General features: G+C 42.8%; 1 protein-coding gene across 2 annotated transcripts in view; it reads left to right on the top strand.

Moving 5' to 3' along the window:
* LOC140455883 (cullin-9) overlaps positions 1-25,856 on the top strand; it is a 164,092-nt gene that overhangs the window by 25,530 nt on the left and 112,706 nt on the right. For both annotated transcript variants that reach the window (XM_072550693.1, XM_072550692.1), the window contains exons 2-3: positions 5,868-6,022; positions 7,524-8,042. In XM_072550693.1, the coding sequence (XP_072406794.1) occupies positions 5,868-6,022; positions 7,524-8,042 (674 nt within the window). The remainder of the gene's footprint in view (positions 1-5,867; positions 6,023-7,523; positions 8,043-25,856) is intronic.

The following is a 25,856-nucleotide window of genomic DNA, read 5'->3' as shown; positions in this document are numbered from 1 at the left end:
AGTCATTTTACAGGGATGATCATCCAGATAAGGCAACACACACATTGATTGGGTGACCATTACAATCAGTGAGTGTCAATAGTGAAGATTAAGCCATCTGCTGTTATACAATAAAAAACTGGCTTCACATAATGAATACTTTTCACCTTGTTAACAGACTTTGCATGCTGAATGCTTCCAATGTTAAATGGCTGTACGTAATGAATGCTTTCCCACCTTATTAACTCATTGCCCTTGCCTCCAGCAACCCGTTGTTAATTGTAAGTTCTTATCTGAACTGAGTCCTGCTCAGTTGAAGCTCTTGTTTCACAAAACTCTAAACTTAACCCTCTTCCTACCTGCTTATACCGTATACACATTCTCAGTGCATCACAGTCAGTCGTGCACGCAAGAAAGAATGCCCTGCCACTCCCCCGTAGTCACATGCCACCCAAAAACAATGGAAAGTGACAACATTATTTTGAGAAAGTGAGATTAAGTCCTTCCTTAAAATGCTGAGATATTAGATCGATCCTTAAAATGTAACATTTACAGGGTAGGATTAGATAGTCACATCCTACTTGCAAGACAGAAAAACACCCTGCCCCGGGACTTCCAATTTGTTACATATCAGCAGAACAAATTAATCCTTTAACGTCTCAATGCTTATGGAATGAGCACTTTGTTGCAAAATAAATGCTGGCCCATTCAGCGATGCCCTTGTCCTATGAGTAAATAAAACAAAGTTGTGCTTTTTGCTCACTTTTATGTCTTTAGCAACTTCCATTCTTGGCTTCCTTCATTTTGGTGCATCCTTGTTGTGGAGTGTAGTGTGACAACATGAACATAGGAGTTTGGTCAGGAAAGAAGTGGACCTTGAGTGTCAATGTCTCTTCTGAAACAATCCAGTCTGTCATGCTGGCACTTGAAATTTAACAGAAATTTGCAACATTAAATTTCTTTCAGGCTTTGGCAGGGATAACCGAGCTGTCTGAGAACAGATGAAGTCAGTTCATAAAATAACTGTCTTAGTCAAGTTGTTTGGTTTTTAGAAAGCTTGCTCATCTCCGTATAAATGCAGGACGTTGGAGTACAGCTTGTGTCAGTGTAAGGTTAGGAGTTTGTTAAATGAGAGAGTTTGGTGAGAAGGGAAGGAGAAGCGAAGCTCCTTTTTCTAGCATTGTCAACTCTCAGAGAATGGGAAGTGAAAAGCTGTATGAGAGGGGTCAGAGTCGGTGAGTTTGGCGTTTCCCAACCATGTTCAGAAAAGTTGCTGCCACAGAACTGGGTTATGATTAGTGAATATTCACTCATTTTTCAAGGGTCAAAGTTTATTAATAATTAAAATCATAAATGACTTTCACTAGTACCAATAAAGTATTGATGGTATTCAAGCTGATTGGGTATAGCTTAATGTAAGTGATTGAAAGTTGTTGCTGAGGAACAGGTTACAGTCACCCAAAGAGTTCCACAAATGACTACCTCTATGGATTGTAAGGAATAAACTAAATGAGCTTCAGGCACAAATTTAAATTGGAAATTATGATACATTAGTTATTATTGAGACACGGCTGAAGGTTGACAGGGATTGGGGACTAAATATCAGGTTGTAAAGTTTATAGGACAGACTAGAAAAATGGCAGTGCAGTAGCAGCCTTACTGAGTAGAAATAAAATTACTTCAGTGATGTGGGTGTATATAAGGAAGACACCCTGTAGGTGGAACTGAGGAACAGTAAAAGATCTAAAACTATATAACAGTTTTGTGTACAGATTCACAGTAGCTTTCTGAAGTGCTATATGATATAAATGCAGAAATTAAGCAATTATGTCCCAAAGCTAGAGCAGTATCAATGTGGATTTTAGCATTAACATCTATTGGGAGGGGCAGGCAAACACTTATCAGAAAGGTAGTGAATTTCTGGAGTGCATCCAGTATAGTTTCTTGGATGCAACAAGGGAACAAGCAATTTAGGATTTAGAAATCAATCTGGTAAGCCTTTGTTGAACTGCCTCTGAACCCAGAGCTTCCATCCTCAGATGAGATCAAAACTGCAAGTGATATTCCAGATGTGGTTTCACCAAAGCCTTGTACAGATGCAACAAAGCATCCTGCTTCTACATATTAATTCTCTTGCTATGAATGCTGACATACCATTTTCAGTAATGGATTGAGAACCAGAAGGCACAATTTTGAAGTGTTTTGTAAAAGAAACATTTCTTTGCACAGTGTGTACTTGGTGTCTGGACTACACTTGTGGAAGTGTGGTGGAAGCAGGTTTGGTTGAGATACTCATGATCATCCATTGTGCACACTTGCAGCACAAAGGCAGGAACATGACAAAAGTTAAAAGCTTTTGCTTCTGGGGTTGAGGGATCCTTGACATGAGAGCAAAATAAGGGAAAGGTATATGTACAGGTCGAATTGTAAAAGACGAAAGATGAGGCAGATGTCCAGATGAACAACTGCTGAAGATGCAATGCTACTTGGGCTTTGTTGAATCTAAGATGGCAAATGGACTGTGCTTCTGTTTCTACATGTTTTGTGAAGATCACCCATTTTGGATGTGTCTTTGTGTATAATAGTTGAGGATTAAAATATGAAAACTCAAATTTAAAGGCTCAGAGAATCAGTGCACCACAATAATTCTGTGATTCTGTGATGAATAGAGGTAGCAGTGTGAACAATCTGCAAGATGCACTGCAGTTTCCTAGGCACTTTAAATCTATGAACTCCAATACCACAGATGCATGGGGCCACTGCTGTCTGCAAGTTCCCCTTTGAATAACTCACTGACCTGATTTGGAAGTACGTTGCCATTCCTTCAGCATTATTGGGGCAAAGTCCTGGCCGGCCCTCCCTCCCTCCCTAAAAGCATTGTAGGTGTAACTTCAAATAAGCTGCAATGATTCAAGGTGGCAACTTACCACCACCACCACCACGTTAGGCAGTTGGAATGGGTATTAAATGCTGACCTAGCCAGTGATGCCCATGATCCATGAATAAATAAAGAAAAAGGCAGCAACATTTTGTTGCAACTTGACAATTGAATGCTGTAACCTACAGCATTATGGACCAAAAGCTGGAAAGAGGGGTTACACTGGATGGCTGAATGACTTCCTATGCAGTAACTTTTTCTTGTGATCCAGTTAAACTAATTTGTTAATCTTACTCGAGTAGCCAGGGAAGACGACAAAAGGGTGGGATTTGGTGGAGGATCAACTGCTGTCACATGTCATAGCTCGGATCTGCTCTCATGCATTCCGGTTTATTTTATTGAACTCAATGCTATGTTAATGTCCGTCAACAGATTGAAAAATGGCTAAGCTAATGCATTGTAATTCAGTTTTGAGATTATTTGGCCCCATTTATTAGGTTATTAATTATTTGGTCTCTGTCCAGCCACCCCCCAATCCCTGCCTTTCATTTTCAATTTTTCTAACCTTAAGAATACTTTTGTCATATTTCTTTCACTGATGAGGGTTTACATGTAAGAGTTCTGATATTATGCTGATATGCTGTTCAAATCTCTTTCTGGTATAAGACTTGCACTATTCTGTACAGTTTTCATGGCTGTTGCTGTTTGTAATTAATTGTTGAGGTTTACTTTTGTGTTGGCAAAACAAAAATTTAATAGTTTATAATGGTGATTGAGAGGGATAAGTGTGCACTGCAGGACAAGAGTTCTAGCTGGGGGCAGGGAAATTATGATGCGGTGAGGCACGACTTCGGATGCGTGGCTTGGAAAAGTAGGCTTCAAGGCAAGGCCGCAATTGATATGTGGAGCTTGTTCAAGGAGCAGCTATTGAGTGTCCTTGATAAATATGTACCTGTCAGGCAGGGAGGAAAGGGTCGTGTGAGGGAGCCGTGGTTTAATAAGGAATTGGAATCCCTTGTTAAAGGGAAGAGGGCGGCCTATGTAAAGATGAGGCGTGAAGGTTCATTTGGGGCGATTGAGAGTTATAAGATAGCCAGGAAGGATCTGAAGAGAGAGCTAAGAGCAGCAAGGAAGGGACATGAAAAGTCCTTAGTTGGTAGGATTAGGGAAAACCCAAAGGTTTTCTATAGGTATGTCAGGAATAAAAGAATGACTAGGGTAGGAATAGGTCCAGTCAAGGATAGTAGTGGGAAGTTGCGTGTGGAGGCTGAAGAGATTGGGGAGACACTGAATGAATACTTTTCGTCAGTATTCACTCAGGAACAGGACATTTATGCCAATGCGAATACTGAGTCACAATTAATTAGAATGGACAGTTTTGAGGTATGTAGGGAAGAGGTGTTGGAAATTCTGGAAAGGGTGAAAATAGATAAGTCCCCTGGGCCTGATGGCATTTATCCTAGGATTCTCTGGGAAGCAAGGGAGGAGATTGCAGAGCCATTGGCCTTGATTTTTATGTCCTCGTTGTTTACAGGAATAGTGCCAGAAGATTGGAGGCTAGCAAATGTGGTTCCCTTGTTCAAGAAGGGGAGTAGGGATAGCCCGAGTAACTATAGGCCAGTGAGTCTCACTTCTGTTGTGGGCAAAGTCTTAGAGAGAATTGTAAGGGATAGGATTTATGAACATCTGGATAGGAATAATGTGATCAAGGATAGTCAGCATGGTTTTGTGAAGGGCAGGTCGTGCCTCACAAACCTTATTGAATTCTTTGAGAAGGTGACTAAGGAAGTGGACGAGAGTAAAGCGGTAGATGTGGTGTATATGGATTATAGTAAGGTGTTTGATAAGGTTCCCCATGGTAGGCTACTGCAAAAAATATGGAGGTATGGCATTGAGGGTGAGTTGGAGGTTTAAATTAGGAATTGGCTGGCTGGAAGAAGAGAGGGTAGTAGTTGATGGTAAAGGTTCATCTTGGAGTGCAGTTACTAGCGGTGTTCTGCAAGGATCTGTTTTGGGACCATTGCTGTTTGTCATTTTTATAAATGACCTGGAGGAGGGGTTAGAAGGTTGGGTGAGCAAGTTTACGGATGATACGAAAGTCGGTGGAGTTGTTGACAGTGAGGAAGGATGTGTCAGGTTACAGCGGGACATAGATAAGCTGCAGAGCTGGGCAGAAAGGTGGCAAATGGAGTTCAGTGTGGGAAGTGTGAGGTGATTCACTTTGGTATGAGTAACAAAAAGATGGGGTACTGGGCTAATGGTCGGATACTTGGTAGTGTGGACGAGCAGAGGGATCTTGGTGTCCATGTACAAGATCTCTGAAAGTTGCCACCCAGGTAAATAGTGCAGTGAAGAAGGCATATGGAGTACTGGCTTTTATTGGTAGAGGAATTGAGTTCCAGAGTTCTGAGGTCATGTTGCAGTTGTATAAGACTCTGGTGCGGCCTCATCTGGAGTATTGTGTGCAGTTTTGGTCGCCATACCAAAGGAAGGATGTGGAGGCACTGGAACGGGTGCAGAAGAGGTTTACCAGGATGTTGCCTGGTATGGTAGGAAGATCATATGAGGAAAGGCTGAGGCACTTGGGGCTGTTTTCATTGGAGAAAAGAAGGTTTAGGGGTGAGTTGATAGAGGTGTACAAGATGATTAGGGGTTTAGATAGGGTTGACAGTGAGAACCTTTTTCCGCTAATGAAGTCAGCTGTTAGTAGGGGACACAGCTTTAAATTAAAGGGTGGTAGGTATAGGACAGATGTTAGGGGTAGACTTTTTACTCAGCGGGTTGTGAGTTCATGGAATGCCCTGCCAGTAGCAGTGGTGGACTCTCCCTCTTTATGGACATTTAAACGGGCATTGGATAGGCATATGGAGGATAGTGGGCTAGTGTAGGTTAGGTGGGCTTGGATTGGCACAACATCAAGGGCCAAAGGGCCTGTACTGTGCTGTATTTTTCTATGTTCTAAAATTTGATTGGTTTTTTTCTTCAGTTTGATAATTGTGTTCTATTGCAGGTAGCCGGGCGTATGTTCTCCTGTCACTGAGTCAGCAGGATGGGATTGAACAACACATGGATTTTGACAATCGTTACACCTTGCTGGAATTGTTTGCAGAAACCACTTCTTCTGAAGAACATGGAATTTCATTTGAAGGAATTCACCTCCCTCAGGTATGTGATCCACTATTATTTTCTGCTCCTGAATATTCCAATTAAAGCATTTCTGAAAGAAATGAATTTTCATTTTGCACTTGCCCAAAATAAAAGATAATATGCCAAGGAATAGCCAGCTGGTTTAATGTCAGTATGGAGCTGCTCATTACAGCTGCTTTCAAACCACTGAAGCATTTTGGCTACGTAGTCCAATTGGTGTCTGAAACTGCTGAAGCTGTGGGAGATGACAGCACCAATTTTATTTCTAAGTGGATAATTTTTTTGACATGTGGATTAGAACTAGCCTAAGCAAAGTTGCAAATTACTTTGTGTAACCAGGTTGCATTATCCCTCCTGTAGCATTCGCCATAGTTGGCCAGATTGTCCTCATTGACTGCCGATGTAGTGAAGGATAGTGAAAGATTGCCTTTGGTTCCATTTGCACCAAAAATTTACAATAATAGTTTCATTTACTGTGCTATTCACACTTGTGATTCCTCAAAGATCTTTTCTCATTTTGACTTTTTCCTCATCTGCATGTCACTGTCTGGAGCTATCATAGACAGATGCGGCGTCGGTGTCCAATGTGCACTGACAACATGTTCACCACTCTTCAGTGTTGCCAGGCTGTATGCCCATTGTCTAGTCTGGAGTGAGCCCAGTTACTTTGCAATATTGAAAGCATCCTTGCAATGGATTCCATTGCCCCTCTTGTCACTTTTTCAGACTGAAGCAAACTGTTAGAGCCTTTTAATATGCTTTTACACCCTGATTTGAATTACCAGTTTATTCCTCTCCAATGCAGAGAGCCTTCCTGCTTAAAATGTCTCTAGTTCACTCAGCCTATCTGGTGCTGAAACCCCCACGCATATCTTGGTTAGCTGTAAGTTTAAACATTTCCAGGCTTCCCTAGCATGACTGAATCTTCTGTCCTCTATAAGCTTCAGCTCAGTTAAAGGTCTGTGACCTACATCCTGTCTGGTGCCATGTTCTTCCTCCTCTTGTTCCAGTGCCAGATGACTTCCATTAGCTCTCAATTGCTTGGCATCTCACATTTAAGTCCTTTCACGGTTTTGCTCTTTCCTGTGCAATCTACACTCCTAGTCTGGAAAGCTCTCTCTCTGAACTGTTCGTCTAGTGTCCCCTTTCACCCTCTGTCTCCTGTACCTCCATGCTTCTTCTTTAATGACCTTTTATTTTTCTTTGATTCTGTTTTTTTAGCCACCTCTCCTAATGTTTCCACTAACTGGATTGCTGTTACATTAATTTTAAAATACATTCATGTTCTGTGTCCTGTACATTGTACCAAGTAGTCAATGGCTAAAAAGCCAAAAGTGTATCATGGGCCAAATTCCACGATAAGGTGTATGAGCACATGTAGGCCACTCAACCATGGCTGATAGCACTCAACTCTACTTTCTGATCTGATAATGCTGAACCCCACTTTGCTTCCTTAACTGCATAAAACATCATTTTCCAGATGTGTGGTGTAATTCATTCATTATTCTTCCTGTTTCAGATACCAGGGAAACTCTTATTTTCTTTGGTAAAACGCTATTTGTGTGTCACCTCCTTAATGGACAAGTTGAATAACAGTGGGCAAGACCTAAGTGGAGAGCGCCAGGACTGCACTGCCTCACACGTGCCGGAACAAGCTCGGCTGCTTCGAGAGTTTGAAGTCACCATGGCGATGGCAAATCTGATTTCTGAATTAGTTCGTGTCATGGGCTGGGACCGGAACAAAGAACCTGATTTTATGGTGGGGTCAACGGGAGAAGAACTGCCCAGAAACATTAAATCAATATTTCAGCCACGGAGCATGGTTGCCAGTAACTTACTTATACCACAGCCACGGAAAAAAACAGTCACAACTTACAAAACACGCTCAAACTTTGCCAGTCGGAGCAGTTATGTGGAATATATACAGGAGAATTTAAAAACCGGCATGACTGTGAAAATGCTGGAGGATTATGAACAAGTTAGTTGTGGAGATGAAGGAGAGTTTAGGTACAGTAATGATGGAACCCCTCCTGTACAGGTGAGGAAATGCTTAGTGTATGAATGCTGTGCTTTGATGCAATACAAATTAGCTAATGAAATTAGCAAGTCTTTAGAATGTAGGAGCTTAAGATTTACAAAAACAAAGATTTGGTTAGTCACCATCTGAAGGAATAAAATCCTAACAAATTGGTTGACAGTTTAGTCGATGAGATGCGAAAAGAATTGTAAACAACTAAACTGAGGGCTACTTCTTTACAACTAATCTTCTTCTAGGTTTCTGTAGCTCTTTGTTAATCACGTAATTACTCTGTCTGTTAATGTCTGGAAAGCTGAAGAATTTCTGGTGTCCTGTTACTGTAGTCCAGCTGTTTAACATTATTCAATCTTGTATTGTGATTAGATGAAAGGAAAGCAAACCTTTCTGAAAGATTCTTTAAAGCATTTTGCATAAGCTGTGTTTTATTAATTCAGTCACAGAAAAATGCCTCTGGCAAATCTATACAGCAAAATACAACAAATTTCAAAATGATATGTACTGGTAAGTTTTTTTTTTGGTTTGCTCACATTGGAAAAGAGGCTTTAAGAGATCCTGACTTTGAGAAGGAAATTGTCCTCCCCTCTATCTTCAATGAGCACCCTTTATTTTGAAAGTGCTCATTCCAGATACTCCCAGAAGACGAAATACTGTATCCAAATGAACCTGTTAAAATAATGTTGACTGACTGATTACCTTGAACTTTAAGCAGCCTAGTATAGTGTGAGCGTTATGTGTTTTAGTATCATTTATTTTCCAATTTGGATTTGAGCTGATGGCATGTGGGTTTAGGTCTGCCCCTTGAAAGGGGTTTAATAATTGACTTGTATTTCTCTAGCCATGATCATTTCTTTTTCAAAAGAGCAGTCTGAGAGCAAGTGTATTCTTAAAGTCAAAATGGGAATTTATTCACATTGAGAGAGTTTTAAAGGAGTGAATAAAACAAAGAGTTATGGCTTAGGTTATCACTTCAGAAGGTCAGAGAAGGATTTTTTTTCCCTCCTGATTAAGGGAAGCAGCTATAGCTTGGGTTTCAGTTTGATGAGTTTATAAAAATCTTGGCTGAAGATGGATGTGTAAAACAGTTGCACCTCTGAAAGGGGGAAGAGTTTGGAACCAGTAAGAAATAAGTCACCTTGGTGTGTGAGTCTAGCTCAAAAGTTCCAGATGAGCAATGTTTGGTTCAGGGATGATACAACACTGAGTCTAATTTTATTTGTGTGAAGGCCCAAGGAAAAGGCTGTCAGATTCTCAGTGTTACGAATTTAAGCATTTGTTCAGTCAAACCCTTTGTGATAGGAAAGGGAAATTCTCAATTTGCTGTGAGTAAAGGAATAAGGGAGTGCTCTTAGGATTTAATGGAATTATAGTTTACTGTGTGTTTTTAACCCTTGTACGTAAATGTTTAGTTAATGCTATTTTATCATTTTTATGTCATAAACTTCTCTTTTATTACTAAAGTCAAATCTGCAGCATTAAATGGTTATGTTTCAGTAGGAGATCACCGTATTAGATTTTTTTTTTATCAGCCAAGATTTAAGCCTGGGAATTGACTTGTCCAATTATCCATCAGCTGGGATCATAAATGTATTAAAGAATAGCCTCTATTTTTTATTCCCTATGAGGTCAAAGTGAAGTTGCAGTTGTCCTAGCAGACCATCACTGGACAGAAATGACTGGTGATGGTTTAATCTGAAAGTCACCGCACTTCAAGTGAGGGGTGAGGTTGAGACCTTCATGGTAACCTCAGCCAGTATGGGAATTGCATCCATGCTGTTGTCGTCATTCTGCATCGCAAACAATCCATCCAGCCAGCTGAGTTCACTGACTCCTCCCTGTGAGAGAGATTTATGCTAACTGGCAAATAGTTTCCTACTTTATAACACCTTTTATTCAAAAAGAGAGAGATAATCACTACTTTCCAACTGAAATAAAATTTTCCTGAATCATAGGGAATATGTTAATTATCTCGCTAAACACTTTTACAATTTTCTGAAGGTTTTCCAGATGCAGAGACTTGTCAGCCCATGTGGGAGAACACTACCATCTGCATCTTTCCCTCCAAGTCACTCACGATCCTAACCTGGAAATATATCACCGTTCCTTCACTGTTGAGGGGCCAAAATGCTGACATTCCCTCCCTAAGGGCCTACAGCAGGTGTACTGCAACAGTTCAAAACAGCAGCTCACCACCACCTTCTTGAGGGCGATTAGGGATAGTCAATAAATGCTGAATGTTTTATAGTAAACGCCAATGCAGTTCCTGCTCAACTCACCTGACATCTCTTATTTTGCATCATAAGCCGCCCAGAATTGCTTTCAATAAGAATGATATTCGAATGAGAGTTAATCAATCGAAGTTCTTATTACCTGTTTTTATATTTTGAGCTGGCTTTTTCTCGTTCGAATTTTTCCCTCTAATCATTAAGTTCTGCATTTTTGTGTCTAATGGTCTGCCCAGCCATCTTTCTGCATGCTTTTTCTTAACTTGCAGGCGTTTACCAAAAGCTTGCTAAAAATTGAAGTCTATAACATTTGCCAACTCTCCTTTATAAACCTCCTCAAAAAACTCCCAACAGCTTCATCAGACATGCTTGTCCATTTACAAATGGGAACTTTCTTAACCACAATCATCTTAACATGTTTTTGCATCTTCCCACCTTCAGATGTTAGGCTAACCTGTCTGTTGCTCCCTATTCTTGAGTAGTTTTAGATTAGATTCCCTACAGTAGGGAAACAGGCCCTTCGGCCCAACAAGTCCACACCAACCCTCCGAAGAGTAACCCACCCAGACCTATTTCCCAACTCTATATTTACCTCTGACTAATGCACCTAACACTGTGGGCAATTTAGCATGGCCAATTCACCTGACCTGCACATCTTTGGATTGTGAGGGGGAAACTGGAGCACCTGGAGGAAACCCGCGCAGACACAGGGAGAATGTGCACATTCCACACAAACAGTCACCTGAGGTGGGAATTGAATCCGGGTCCCTGGAGCTGAGGCAGTAGTGCTCACCACTGAGCCACCATGTGGTGACATTTGCTGCCTTTCAATCTGCAGGAATGTTTCAGAAGATAGAAGTTTGAAGGAATGTTACTTATGCATCCCTTATCTCCAGAGCCAAGCTTCCAACATTCTAGAATGCAGCATATCTGGTCCTCAGGATTACCAATCTCCAGTCCCAAGGATTTCTCTAAAACAATTTTCCTTCTAATACTAACTTTCCTCAAGTTCTCCTGAGTCCATTGAGTCTTAGCAAGCAGAGGCCAAGTAATAATTTAGCTTCTTTACCATTTCAGTATTCCCTATTATAAATCATTGAGTCTGTCTGTATTGGGCCCACTTTTGTCTTAGCCAAATGTTTGTTTATTATGTATCTTAAAATCTTTTCTCATCTGCTTTTGCTAGTTTACATTTATATCCTATTCTCCCTTTCTTGATTTGGTTCCTTGGCTCTTCGCATTCTAAAACCCACCCAATCCTCAGGTTTGCAGCTATTTCTAGCAACTTTACAGATCTTTTCATCTTGCACAATCTTTAACTTCCTTTGTTAGCTATGATTGACATCTTTTTTTCCTTTCTGTCTTGAAGGGAAGTTTAGTTGTAGAATATTCAGTAATTCTTTAAAGACTATCCATTGTCTGTTCATACCTTTTTAATGTATTTCCCCAATCCAACTCCACTAATTTGCTCCCTATTTCCTTGATTTCCTCTGTTCAAATTCTGTATCTTGGGTTCAGATTAAATTGCGTTACTTTTGAGCAGAATGTCAAATTCAGTCATCTAGTCATTCATCTCTCAATTATTTTACAATGCAATTATTAGTTGGTCCTTTTTTTCATTACAATCTTGGATTCAGGTCCTCAGCATATTGGTGTGGAAAACCATCTCTAACACATTCCAGAAGCTCATACTACATCACTAGTGCTTGTTTGGATCATCAGTTGCTGTTTCTTAATTCTGCTCAAATAGAATCATAGAACTGTGTAGCTTGGAAATAAATCCTTCGGTCCAAATTGTCCATGCTGACCAGATTTCCTAAATTAATCTAATCCCATTAGCCAGCATTTGGCCTCTATCCCTCTAAGCTCTTCCTATTCATATACATATCCAGATGTCTTTTAAATGCTGTAACTGCACCAGCCTCCTCCACTTCCTCTGGCAGCTCGTTCCATTCATGCACCATGCTCTGTATGGAAAAAGTTGTCCCTTTGGGTCTCTCTCTCTCAAGTCTTTCCCCTCTCACCTTAAACCTGTGCTCTCTAGTTTTGGACTCTCCCATCCCAGGGAAAAGACCTTGGCTAATTACCCTATCCATGTCCCTCATGATTTTATAAACTTCTATGAAGTCACCCCTCAGCGTCCAACGTTCCAGGAAACATAACCTCAACCTATTAGTCCCCATCCAATTTAGGTGCAATCTGTCCTCCTGGTACAGGTCATTTCTACGCCAGAAGAGATTCCAATGATCCAAAAATGTGAATCCTTCTTCCCTGCAGGAGCTCCTCAGCTACGCATTCATCTGCTCTATCCTCCTGTTCCTACCCTCACTAGCTCATGGCACCAGGAATAATCCAGATATTACTACCCTTGACGACCTACTTTTTAAATAACTGCGTAGCTTCCTATATTGACGACTCAGAATCTCATCCTTTTTTCCTGTCATTAGTTCCAATGTGTACAACATTCTCCTGCTGGTCCCTTTCCTCTTTGAGAAGATTCTGCACCCTCTCCAGGGTATTCTTGATCCTGGCAGCAAAGAGGCAATGTAACATTCTGATGCCTTGCTGTCAATCACAGAAACATCAGTTTGCGCCTCTGATTAGCGAGTCCCATTTCACAATCGATTGTTTGGCGCCTGAGATGTCCCTCATTACTCTAGAGCTAATCTCAGTACCAGAAACCTGGGCTGTCAGGACTACATTCTCCCAAGAGTCCATCACCCCCTACATTTTCCAAAACAGCATACTTGTGAGATGGGGATAGCTGCAGGAGACTCCTGCACTACCTGTCTACCTCTCCGACAGGTAACCCATCCACCTGACTGTATCTGCGGTTTTCCTACCTTCCTGCATCTGCCATCCCTCTCACCTTCTACTCCTATGATTCCTCATTGCCTCTAACTGCGCTTCAATAAGATTTGCAACCAAACACTTCCTGCAGACGTAATCATCAGTAACATGAAAACTCTCCCTAATCTCCTACATCCAACAAGAGCACATCACTATGAAAAGCCATCTATGTGTGTTAACAATCTACATTCCAGAAAATAGCTCAGTCTTACTGTTCCAAGCTAACTTAGTAACTATGTTTTATATTTTAAGTTTAATCAATTCCGATCTCAACAAAACACAATCAGAAAAAAAACACTCAATCACTTTTGCAGATTTACCAAAATAAAACCGTATGGTTACACTTTAAAATACCACACAGCTGTTCCCAAGCTATAAACTCCCCTATATAGGTTCCTCCAAGGTCAGCTGTGAATTTCACTGTTTGTTTATTTTTCTTAGAATGAGCTTCCACATCCAAAGGTACTTGAAACTGAATAGCAGAGGCAGCCAGCTGTGCAGGTTCATTTTTCTTTGTTTCACTTCTCACCTAGTCACTGCCTTTGTCTCTCATTCTCCTCTTAAAAGTGCCATTATTTTGATCTTTTTTTCCCAAAGTTCCAAAACAACGAAATAGCTTTAAATTGCACGTTTTGTTCTTCCAGTCTGAAGATCTTCCCTATCTAATATACTATCCCATTCCTCGTCAGTGCAGCATTCTACCTTTTCTGTTTTTTTTTCCCATTCTTAATGTTCAATGTTGTTGAATATTCAGTTCCTCATCTTGGTCATTCTGTAGCCATGTTTCTTTAACGGCAATTGGATCATACCCCCCATGTGTCTCTACTTAAATTATTTGCCTTGTTGCAAATATTACATGTAGGTACAGTGCCCTTAACATTTTCTTTTGTTTCATGTAAAAGGCTTGGTTAATATTCCTAGTTGTGTGCTAACCTAAGCACTGTAAAAGTTGAGGATAACTTCCTTTTGACTACAATATTTCTATTTATGAAATCTAAAATTCCATGCACTTCACTAACAGCGCTCTCAATTTATCCTGACTCTATTAAATATGTTACCTGGTCCTTTTTGTCCTGCCAAACTTCATCACCCCTCAGTCCCCTCTATTCAATTTCAGTTATTTACTTGTCCATTCTGTGAGCTTGTCTGTGTCCTGTTACAGTCAACTGGTTTCATTCTCACTGTTTGCCACGCCTGTATTTCAATGTCCAAATTATTTACATATATTTGAAACCCACTAGTCTTCGTATTGATTATTGTGCTACATCCTCCACTCTGAAAAATAACCATATTTCCCGATTCAGTTTCTTTTCAGTTATGATCCCTAACAAGCCTGACAAATTGATTAGTATCTGGCTATGGGCCAGTCACCTTTTATTTTTGGTTTAAAGCAAGCAAAATTTGAGATGTCATACTGATTAAGAGAATAAAACCGCAGAGTCACCATTTCAAACAGCAAAATAAACTTTGCAAAGTTAAACAGTAAAGCAATCTGTTATAGAATCTACTGAAAACAAAATATGCTGGAGATCGCAGGTCAGGCAGCGTCCATGGGGCGAAAGCCAAGTCACATTTAGAGTCTAGATGCTCCAATGAAAACCTTGGCTTGCTTACTCTCTATGGATGCTGCCTGACCTACCATGATCTCACGTGTATGTTCTTCTCTAGCCTTCAGGATTTTACTTGAGATAAATGAGTAAAGTAGGGGAGGCAATGGCCTAGTGGTATTATCGCTAGACTATTAATTCAGAGACTGGATTAGTGGTGCTGGAAGAGCACAGCAGTTCAGGCAGCATCCAACGAGCAGCGAAATCGATGTTTCGGGCAAAAGCCCTTCATCAGGAATAAAGGCAGTGAGCCTGAAGCATGGAGAGATAAGCTAGAGGAGGGTGGGGGTGGGGAGAGAGTAGCATAGAGTACAATGGGTGAGCGGGGGAGGAGATGAAGGTGATAGGTCAAGGAGGAGAGGGTGGAGTGGATTGGTGGAAAAGAAGACAGGCAGGTCGGACAAGTCAAGGAGACAGTAACTGAGCTGGAAGTTTGAAACTAGGATGAGGTGGGGGAAGGGGAAATGCGGAAGCTGTTGATGTCCACATTGATGCCCTGGGGTTGAAGTGTTCCGAGGCGGAAGATGAGGCGTTCATCCTCCAAGCGTCTGGTGGTGAGGGAGCGGCAGTGAAGGAGGCCCAGGACCTCCATGTCCTCGGCAGAGTGGGAGGGGGAGTTGAAATGTTGGGCCACGGGGCGGTTTGGTTGATTGGTGTGGGTGTCTCGGAGATGTTCCCTAAAGCGCTTTGCTAGGAGGCGCCCAGTCTCCCCAATGTAGAGGAGACCACATCGGGAGCAACGGATACAATAAATGATATTGGTGGATGTGCAGGTGAAACTTTGATGGATGTGGAAGGCTCCTTTAGGGCCTTGGATAGAGGTGAGGGAGGAGGTGTGGGCACAGGTTTTACAGTTCCTGCGGTGGCAGGGGAAAGTGCCAGAATGGGAGGGTGGGTCGTAGGGGGGGTGTGGACCTGACCAGGTCGTCACGGAGGGAACGGTCTTTGCGGAAGGCGGAAAGGGGTGGGGAGGGAAATATGTCCTTGGTGGTGGGGTCTTTTTGGAGGTGGCGGAAATGTCGGTGGATGATTTGGTTGATGCGAAGGTTTGTAGGGTGGAAGGTGAGCACCAGGGGCGTTCTGTCCTTGTTACGGTTGGAGGGGTGGGGTCTGAGGGCGGAGGTGCGGGATGTGGACGAGATGCGTTGGAGGGCATCTTTAACCACGTGGGAAGGGAAATTGCGGTCTCTAAAGAAGGAGGCCATCTGGTGTGTCCTATGGTGGAACTGGTCCTCCTGGGAGCAGATCCGGCGGAGGCGGAGAAATTGGGAATACGGGATGGCATTTTTGCAAGAGATAGGGTGGGAAGAGGTGTAATCCAGGTAGCTATGGGAGTCGGTGGGTTTGTAAAAAATGTCAGTGTCAAGTCGGTCGTCATTAATGGAGATGGAGAGGTCCAGGAAGGGGAGGGAGGTGTCAGAGATAGTCCAGGTAAATTTAAGGTCAGGGTGGAATGTGTTGGTGAAGTTGATGAATTGCTCAACCTCCTCGCGGGAGCACGAGGTGGCGCCAATGCAGTCATCAATGTAGCGGAGGAAGAGGTGGGGAGTGGTGCCGGTGTAATTACGGAAGATCAACTGTTCTACATAGCCAACAAAGAGACAGGCATAGCTGGGGCCCTACGTGTGCCCATGGCTACCCCTTTGGTCCGGAGGAAGTGGGAGGATTCAAAGGAGAAATTGTTAAGGGTGAGGACCAGTTCGGCCAAACGAATGAGTGTGTCAGTGGAAGGGTACTGTTGGGGACGTCTGGAGAGGAAAAAACGGAGGGCTTGGAGGCCCTGGTCATGGCGAATGGAGGTGTAGAGGGATTGGATATCCATGGTGAAGATAAGGCATTGGGGGCCGGGGAAACGGAAGTCTTGGAGGAGGTGGAGGGCGTGGGTGGTGTCTCGAACGTATGTGGGGAGTTCCTGGACTAGGAGGGATAGGACAGTGTCAAGGTAGGTAGAGATGAGTTCAGTGGGGCAGGAGCATGCTGAGACAATGGGTCGGCCAGGGTGGTCAGGCTTGTGGATCTTGGGAAGGAAGTAGAACCGGGCAGTGCGGGGTTCCCGGACTATGAGGTTGGAAGCTGTGGGTGGGAGATCTCCTGAGGTGATGAGGTTCTGTATGGTCTGGGAGATGATGGTTATGCAGGTGATGTCCTCTGGACATGTTTGAATCCCACCACAGCAGATGGTGGATTTTGAATTCAATAAAAAATCTGGAATTAAGAGTCTGATGAGCATTAATCCATTGTCAATTGTCAGAAAAACCCATCTGGTTCACTAATATTCTTTAGGGTGGGAAACTGTCATCCTCACTTGCTCTAGCCAACATGTGACTCCAAAGCCACAGTGATGTGCTTGACTCTTAGACTGCTTTTTGGGCAGTTAGGGACAATAAATGCTGGCCTTCCCAATGATGCCCTCATCCTGTGAATTAATTTTTAAAAAGTTGTTGAAAATTCTAAATACTGCACCTTAAGTAGCAAAGCAGACAAAACAAATCCCTTCAGTTTCTTAGGTAAACCTTCCCAGATAATGATGTGCTAATGAATCCCTGATCAAATGTTGTTTTAGGTAACTAGGATAAAAGTTGTGCATTTGATGTGGCCTGCATGGATTTTACCAAGGCTTTTGTTAAGGGTCCCCATAACAATAAGAAAATAAGAGCCCATTGGATCAAAGACAAAGTGGCACATTGCCACTCAGCCAGCTGTCAATCCATTCAGCAGAGGATGATGGTAGAGAGATATTTGTGACTGAAAGTCTGTTTCCATTGAGCTCCACAAGACTAAGAGGTGTTGTCTTTTTGTTAGACATCATCCATGGAGAGAGCGCTGTGATGAAGAGCCATCTAGGCTTGAAATATTAGCTCACTCTCCATGGATGATGTCTGACTGGCTGTGATCTCCAGCATTTGTTGTTTTCAGTACAGATTCTAACATCAGTAACTTGCTCCTCCATTGCTAGTTGTGGTGCACATTTAATGCTTTGGACCTACACATAGGGATATGATCAAGATGTTTCCTTAAATAGGAGGAGAGCCATAAACTGCAGGAGGAAATCAGTGGACTGGTCAGGTGGGCCAGACAGTGGTAAATGAAATTCAACCTGGGTGAAGTGTTTGTGTAATGATGAAAGATATGGATAGGCTGAGGATGTTTTCCTTAAAGCAGTGAAAGTTGAGAGGCTCCTGATGGAATATATAAGATTGAGGGGCATGGATTGGGTGGATAGGAAAGCACAGTTTTCCATTAGTTGAGTCAGTAACCAAGGTATGTAGATTTAAAGTGAGAGATAGAAGGTTAAGAAGATAGTTCAAGATCATTGTTTCACCCAAAGATGGTGGAAGTCTGGACCCCTCTACCTGAAGAGTCAGAAGTTCATTTTCAGTGACTGCCAGGATTATGGGCCAAGAGCTGGAAATGGGGTTAATATAGTCAGATCTCTTGTTGACTGATTTGGACAGGATGGGCTGAAGGCTAGTATCTAGATCTGTCCTGGGACAGGCTAAGCAAAGACATGCCAGAGAATTCCTAGAGGCCTAGCACTCCAATCACAACGCCATAAACACACAGATCTCGATACCATCCATCAACCCCTCAGAAAATAAACAGGAAATGACATCACCACAAACACCAGGGACCCCCCCATCCAGGACAAACATGTAAATAGAAAACAGGAGACAACAGCTTCGCTTCACTTGGAGGTCGCCACTGATGATGTTACCTAGTCAGGTAATGCAATGTCTGGATATCAAACCTACAGCCCAATGAGCAAAGCCTCAACCTGAGCTACAAACCTCAACCTGAGCTACAAACCTTACATAGAACAACGAATATTTACTGAAAGACAAGCCAGTCCTTTAAACTGTAATGAATTTATTGTGGAATTTATGGGAAAAGTCCAATTAAATTTGGTGCAAATTTTGCACTGTTATCTAGCAGAATGCAATTGTGGAGCAAAACGATCCTGAATGCTGGTTTATACAATCCAAATATCTCTGAACAGTTAACACTCGACTTTGTCTAAAGTGTCCATTTTGCACATTTCCCAAAGATGATTCATTCTGGAAAATGTGGGTCATGGATGTTTGGCATGAAATGCTGCTGCCTTTTAGCTGACACATGATGTTGGATCATTTATTTAAAAAATAGTAATAAAAGGACAATTCTTTAAGCAATGCTTAGGATTAAAAAAAATAAATCTAGTGAATGCTAGTTGATCAATGTTGGTAACAAACTCCTAGGGTTAGACCAGTGAAGGCAGCTATTAGTGAAATGATTAAAAAATTGGAATATCCAAGTAGCCAGAATTAAAGGAGCATGCAAATTGGAATATCCAAATGGCAGCAGGTTTATTTTCCCCAAGGACCAGAGAGTTGTGCTCGGAGAGGGAGTGAGAGATATGACTGATAGTTTAACCTGGTGGTCACCACACCTTAGGCGAGGGGAGAGTTCGAGAAGGAGAGAGTTCCACTCTCATACAATCTCCCAATATAAGTGTGCAATAGCTGCACCATTTAAACTAATGGGGCTTGACTTATGTTATAGTTAATGCAGGTAAGGAAAGATCATGTACTACAGGTAACGGTTTAAATTTTTCAATCGTGTTAAAGCTTATTCATGTTGGAGAAACGCTTTATAGCAGAATCGACTGTTTATAATAACCTTAACCAGTACAAAGATGCAATCATAGTCATACAGCACAGGAACAAACCATGCAGTCCAACTCTTGGGCACCCACAGATGCCCTGATCTGCACTTGTCCCAGTTGCCAGCATTTGGCTTGTATCCTTCTGAACCCCTTCCTATTCATATACCCATCCAGGTGCCCTTTCAATGTTGTTCTTGTCCCAGCCTCCACCACTGTTCCATTCAGCTTGTTCCATAAACCCACCTGTGTGGAAAAAGTTGCCCCTCAGGACCTTTTTTAAATCTTTCCCCTTTTACCTTAAACATATGCTGTTTAGTATTGGCCTCCCACACCCTAGGAAAAAGACTATGGCTATTCACCCTATCCATGCTCCTCATAATTTTACGCATCGGGTGAGAAATTTAAAATTGAGATGTTGCTAATTCTGGTGCCAACCAGATTTGTGTGTAAAGATTTGTATCGCAGATATTGGTATTATTGGGCAAAGTTTTTTACACAGGGCTGTATGCATATGGAATGAGCTACCAGCAGAACATAAACATTACATTGCAGACCTGTCATACCAATCTGAAGCCCATCTAACCTATTCCATGTACGTCCATATGCTTGTCTAATGACGACTTAAATGTACTTAATGTTGGCGAGTCTACTACCATTGCAGGCAAAGCATTCCATACCCTTACTACTCTGAGTAAAGAAACTACCTCTGACATCTCTATATCTATCACCCCTCAACTTAAAGCTATGCCCCCTCGTGCACACTGTCACCATCCCTGTCCACCCTATCTAACACTCTGATTATCTTATGTCTCTATTAAGTCACCCCTCAATCTTCTGCTCTCCAACGAAAATAGCCTCCAGTTCCTCAGCCTTTCCTCGTAAGATCTTCCCTCCATACCAGGCAACATCCTAGTAAATCTCCTCTGCACCCTTTCCAAAGCTTCCACATCCTTCTTATAATGTGGTGACCAGAACTGTACACAATACTACAAGTGCGGCCGCACCAGAGTTTTGTACAGCTGCAGCATAACCTCATGGTTCCGGAACTCGATCCCTCTATTAATAAAAGCTAAAACACTATGCCTTCTTAACAAGCCTGTCAACCTGGGTGGAAACTTTCAAGGATCTGCGTACATGGACACCGAGCTCTCTCTGCTCATCTACACTACCAAGAATCTTACTCCGACCAAAGTGAATCACCTCTCTTGCCTGCATTAAATTCCATTTGCCACCCCTCAGCCCAGCTCTGCAGCTTATCTATGTCTCTCTGTAACCTACAACATCCTTTGTCACTATCCACAACTCCACCGACCTCCGTGTCGTCTGCAAATTTACTAACCCACTCTTCTACGTCCTCATCCAGGTCGTTTATAAAAATGACAAACAGCAGTGGACCCAACACCGACCCTTGCGGTACACCACTAGTAACTAGACTCCAGGATGAACATTTCCCATCAACCACCACCCTCTGTCGTCTTTCAGCAAGTCAATTACTAATCCAAACTGCTATATCTCCCACGATCCCATTTCTCCGCATTTTGTACAATAGCCTACTGTGGAGAACCTTATCGAACGCCTTGCTGAAATCCACATACATCACATCAACCGGTTTACTCTCGTCTACCTGTTTGGTCACCACCTCAAAGAACCCAATAAGGTTTGTGAGGCGCAGCCTACCCTTCATAAAACCGTGCTGACTATCCCTAATCAAATTATTCTTTTCTAGATGACTATAAATCCTATCTCTTATAACCTTTTCCAACAACTGTAGTAAGGCTCATTGGTCTATAATTATCAGGGTTGTCTCTGCTCCCTTTCTTGAACAGGGGAACCACATTTGCTATCCTCCAGTCTTCTGTCACTATTCCTGTAGACAATGACGATTTAAAGATCAATGCCAAAGGCTCGGCAATCTCCTCCCTGGCTTCCCAGAGGATCCTAGGATAAAGCCCATCCAGCCCAGGGGACTTATCTATTTTCACACACTGCAGGATTTCTAATACCTCTTCCTTGTGAACCTCAATCACACCTAGTCTAGTAGCCTGTATCTCAGTATTCCCCTCGACAACATTGTCGTTTTCTAGAGTGAATACTGTCGAAAAATAGTCATTTAGTGCTTCCCCTATCTCCTCTGACTCTACACAACTTCCTACTACTATCCTTGATTGGCCCTAATCTTACTCTTGTCATTCTTTTATTCCTTAAATACCTATAGAAAGTCTGAGGGTTTACCCTGATCCTATCTGCCAACAACTTCTCATGTCTCCTCCTGGCTCTTCTGAGCTCTCTCTTTAGGTCTTTCCGGCTACCTTGTAATCCTCAAGCGCTCTAACTGAGCCTTCACATCTCATCCAAACATAAGCCTCCTTCTTCCTCTTGACTAGAGGTTCCACTTCCTTCGTAAACCACGGCTCCTGCGCTCTACAGCTTCCTCCCTGCCTGACAGGTACATACTTATCTAGGACACACAGGAGCTTTTCCTTGAATAAGCTCCACATTTCTAATGTGCCCATCCCCTGCAGTTTCCTTCCCCATCCTATGTTTCCTAAATCTTGCCTAATTGCGTCGTAATTGTCTTTCTCCCAGATGTAACTCTTGCTCAGTGGTATACACCTATCCCTTTCTATCTAACAGAATTGTGATCGCTATCACCAAAGTGCTCACCTATTTCCAAGTCTAACACCTGGCCGGGCTCATTACCCAGTACCAAATCTAATGTGGCTTTGCCCCTTGTTGGCCTGTCTACATACTGTGTCAGGAAGCCCTCCTGCACATACTGGACAAAAACTGACCCATCTATAGTACTCATACTATAGTGTTCCCAGATTCTGGATTAGTGGTGCTGGAAGAGCACAGCAGTTCAGGCAGCTTCCAGGGAGCTTCGAAATCGACATTTCAGGCAAAAGCCCTTCATCAGGAAGAGCTGAACTGCTGTGCTCTTCCAGCACCACTAATCCAGAATCTGGTTTCCAGCATCTGCATTCATTGTTTTTACCTCTATAGTGTTCCCAGTCAATATTTGGAAAGTTGAAGTCCCCCATGACAACTACCCTGTCTCTCTCTCTCCTATCGAGAATCATCTTTCCTCTACATCTCTGGAAGTATTCAGAGGCCTATAGAAAACTCCCAACAGGGTGACCTCTCCTTTTCTGTTTCTAACCTCAGTTGACGAGTCCCCAAACATCCTTTCTGCAACTGTAATACTGTCCTTGACCAACAAAGCCAAACCTCCCCCTCTTTTACCATCTTCTCTGTTCTTACTGAAACATCTAAATCCTGGAACCTGCAACACCCATTCCATTCCCTGCTCTAACCATGTCTCCAAAATGGCCACAACATTGAAGTCCCAGTTACCAACCCATGCTGCAAGTTCGCCCACCTTATTCCGGATGCTCTTGGCATTGTAGTAGACACACTTCAAACCAACTTCTTGCTTGCTGGTGCCATCTTGCGTTCTTGAAACTTGATTTCGGACCTCCCTACTCTCAACCTTTTCTATACTCGAACTACAATTTTGGTTCCCATCCCCCTTTTGGGTTAATATAAACCCACCCAAATAGCCTTAGCGAATTTCCTCCCCCCCCCCCCCAAGGATATTGGTACCGCACTGGTTCAAATGAAGTCCATTCTGCTTGTAGAGGTTCTACCTACCCCAGAAAGAGTCCCGATTATCCAGGAATCCAAAACCTCCCTCCTGCACCATCCCTGTAGCAACGTGTTTAACTCCTTTCTCTCCCTATTCCTCGCCTCACTAGCACGTAGCATGGGCAACAAACCAGACAACAACTCTGTTCGTCCTAGCTCTAAGCTGCCATCCTAGCTCCCTGACTTTCTGCCTTAAACCCCTATTTCTCTTCATTCCTATATCGTTGGTGCCTATGTATTCCACGACTTGGGGCTGCTCCCCCTCCCCCTTAAGGATCCCAAAAACGCGATCAGGGATATCATGAACCCTGGCACCTGGGAGGCAACACACCAACCGTGAGTCTCCTGTCCCCACAGAACCTGCTATCTGTTCCCCTAACTATAGAGTCCCCAATGACGACTACTCTGCTCCTCTTTCCCCCTTCCCTTCTGAGCAGCAGGGACAGACTCTGTGCCAGAGCCCTGTGCTCCACTGCTTTCCCCTGGTAAGTTGTGTTCCCCCCCCCAACCCGCCCAAACAGTATCAAAAGCGGTATACTTATTGTTGAGGGGAATGGCCACAGGGGACCCCTGCACTGCCAGCCAGTTCCCTTTCCGTCCCCCGACTGTAACCCCTCTGCCTTTTTGTTATACCTGAGGAGTGACTACCTCCCTGTAACTCCTTTTCAATAACCCCCTCTGCCTCCCGAATGATCCGAAGTTCATCCAGCTCCAGTTCTCTAAAGCGGTTTTCGAGGAACTAGAGTTGGGCGCACTTCCCGCAGATGTAGTCAGCAGGGACATTAGTTGTGACCGTTACCTCCTACATTCTGCAGGAGGGACATTCACCTGCCCTCCCCTCCATTCCCACGCGTTACCTTACCAATCTGGCGCACAGAACCTCTTTTGGTGAGAGGAGGAGGAGGATGGGTGGGAGACACTACGTGACGAGTGTTTCTGGTAACACAACCACACAGTTATATGACTTCCCAGAAGTCCTTCGCTCCTCCCTCTCACCTCTCAGCAAATGGAGGCCCCGACGCCTGATGTAAGAAGTAGTGAGATGGGTACGTTACCAACTTTTGAAAGGCATTTGGACAAATACATGGATAGGAAAGGTTTAGACTGATATGGGCCAAGTGCAGGGAAATGGGGTGAGTGTGGATGGACCAGTCTGGTTTGAAGGGTCTGTCTCCATGCTGTAGGACTCTGGTTTCAATTCCTGGCACACTGGCACTAGTAGTGGGGCATACAGGGAGCTGTATCACTGGGATGCATGTGACCTAAATGCTACAGCTGTAATGTTAAAAGATTAAATGGGAATATCTCTCTGGACATTAATGTAATATTAGAGTTAAACTGCACTGTCTTTGGGTCGGGGTGACAATCATGAAAGAATGTGGGTGATCATTCATTATAATTCACACTTCACTTAGACAGTTATTTGCTACTACTCTCCTGCTATTGTCAAGTTAAACTATTATTCAATCTCTTCCATCCAGAAATGCTTTCTGGCCATCCCTTGAAGCTCGGTATGCAGCGCCTGCATTGTCTTGTGGAATCAGAGTCTGGAAATGGTCTGCATAATGATTCCCCAGGATAAGGGTCATTAGCATTTGCAATATCTCTTGAGGATAACCTCATCCTACCACTGTACCTGGGGTAACATGTGACTGAGGGAGTGGCTGGGGGGGCTTTTCTTGAGTGGCATGTGACACTGGAGGAGTGGCCAGAGTATCTGTGAGCATGACCAACTGACCTCTACAAAGGGGATGTGTCTTTGTTCAGGGTCTCACTTTGACTTGACCTCACATGTCTGCAAGAGGGGTCAATGGGGTCACCTAGCTTGTTCAGGCTTTAATAAACTTCAACTGTTGGCAGAAGTTGGTGTTTGCGAATTGTATCTCCTGTGTGAAACCTCGACCATCTCCTGTCCAATCACAGAACTAAACCTGTTGAGAGAATTTAAGTAGTGTTAGGGATATTCAGAAAGTTAAACAGCCAACAGGCAAAAGGGCCAGGAAATGAAGGTCAGCGTGATGAGTGGGGAGTGCACTTGCACATTAGCTCAGAGTAAGGAACAACTGTGAAAATAAAATTGAAAGTGTTAACAAATTGTATTGATAGCAGAAATAAGTGCATCTTATAAAAGCAAATAGCTGCAGAAATAGGGAATAATAACCAAGTGCTAGAAAATCTCAGGGAAAATGCAACTAAAGAGTAAAGAGCATTTAACATTTCAAGTCCAATACAGCTCCTTTCTGGAACTTGTTAAAAGGCACATGTAGTTGTAAGGTGACCAGGGCTGGCATGTGAACACATTATTGATTAAAGGACAAGATTGGTGCAACAGTGAGAAATTACCTTGGTTCAGAAGTTCAAGAAAGGGAATCAGTTTGGATGGAAAAGTGTGCTGAAATGAAGGCATAATGGTTAATCCCCTGGGACATGGGTTTAAATCTCACCATGGCAGCTGATAAAATTTAAATCCATCTGGAATAATATAAATCTGGAAGTTAAAGCTCATCTCCATGATGGTGCCAATTATCGTTATAAAAAATAATCTGGTGTACTAAAGTTCTTTAAGGAAGAAATCTGCCATCCTTGTCTGAGCTGCCTTTCACGTGTCTCTAATCTTGTAGCATGTAGTACTTACTGCCCTCTGAAAATGTCAGTTTAGGCCAGTTTGCATACATCCCATAAACAAATTTTAAAAACAAAACAAAACAAATTAAAGACCACATTCTAGGACATCATCTATTGCTATAGTGTGATAACATTTCACCTTGTAATGGAGCCCCTTTATATCAATAAAAGCAAAATACTGCAGATGTTGAAATCTAAAATAAAGTGCTGGCAAAATTCAGCA

This window comes from Chiloscyllium punctatum, chromosome 3 (assembly GCF_047496795.1).
Source record: "Chiloscyllium punctatum isolate Juve2018m chromosome 3, sChiPun1.3, whole genome shotgun sequence".
Lineage (NCBI taxonomy): Eukaryota > Metazoa > Chordata > Chondrichthyes > Orectolobiformes > Hemiscylliidae > Chiloscyllium > Chiloscyllium punctatum.
Note: the sequence above shows the minus strand (reverse complement) of the source record. Positions and strands in the feature narration are given on the sequence as shown.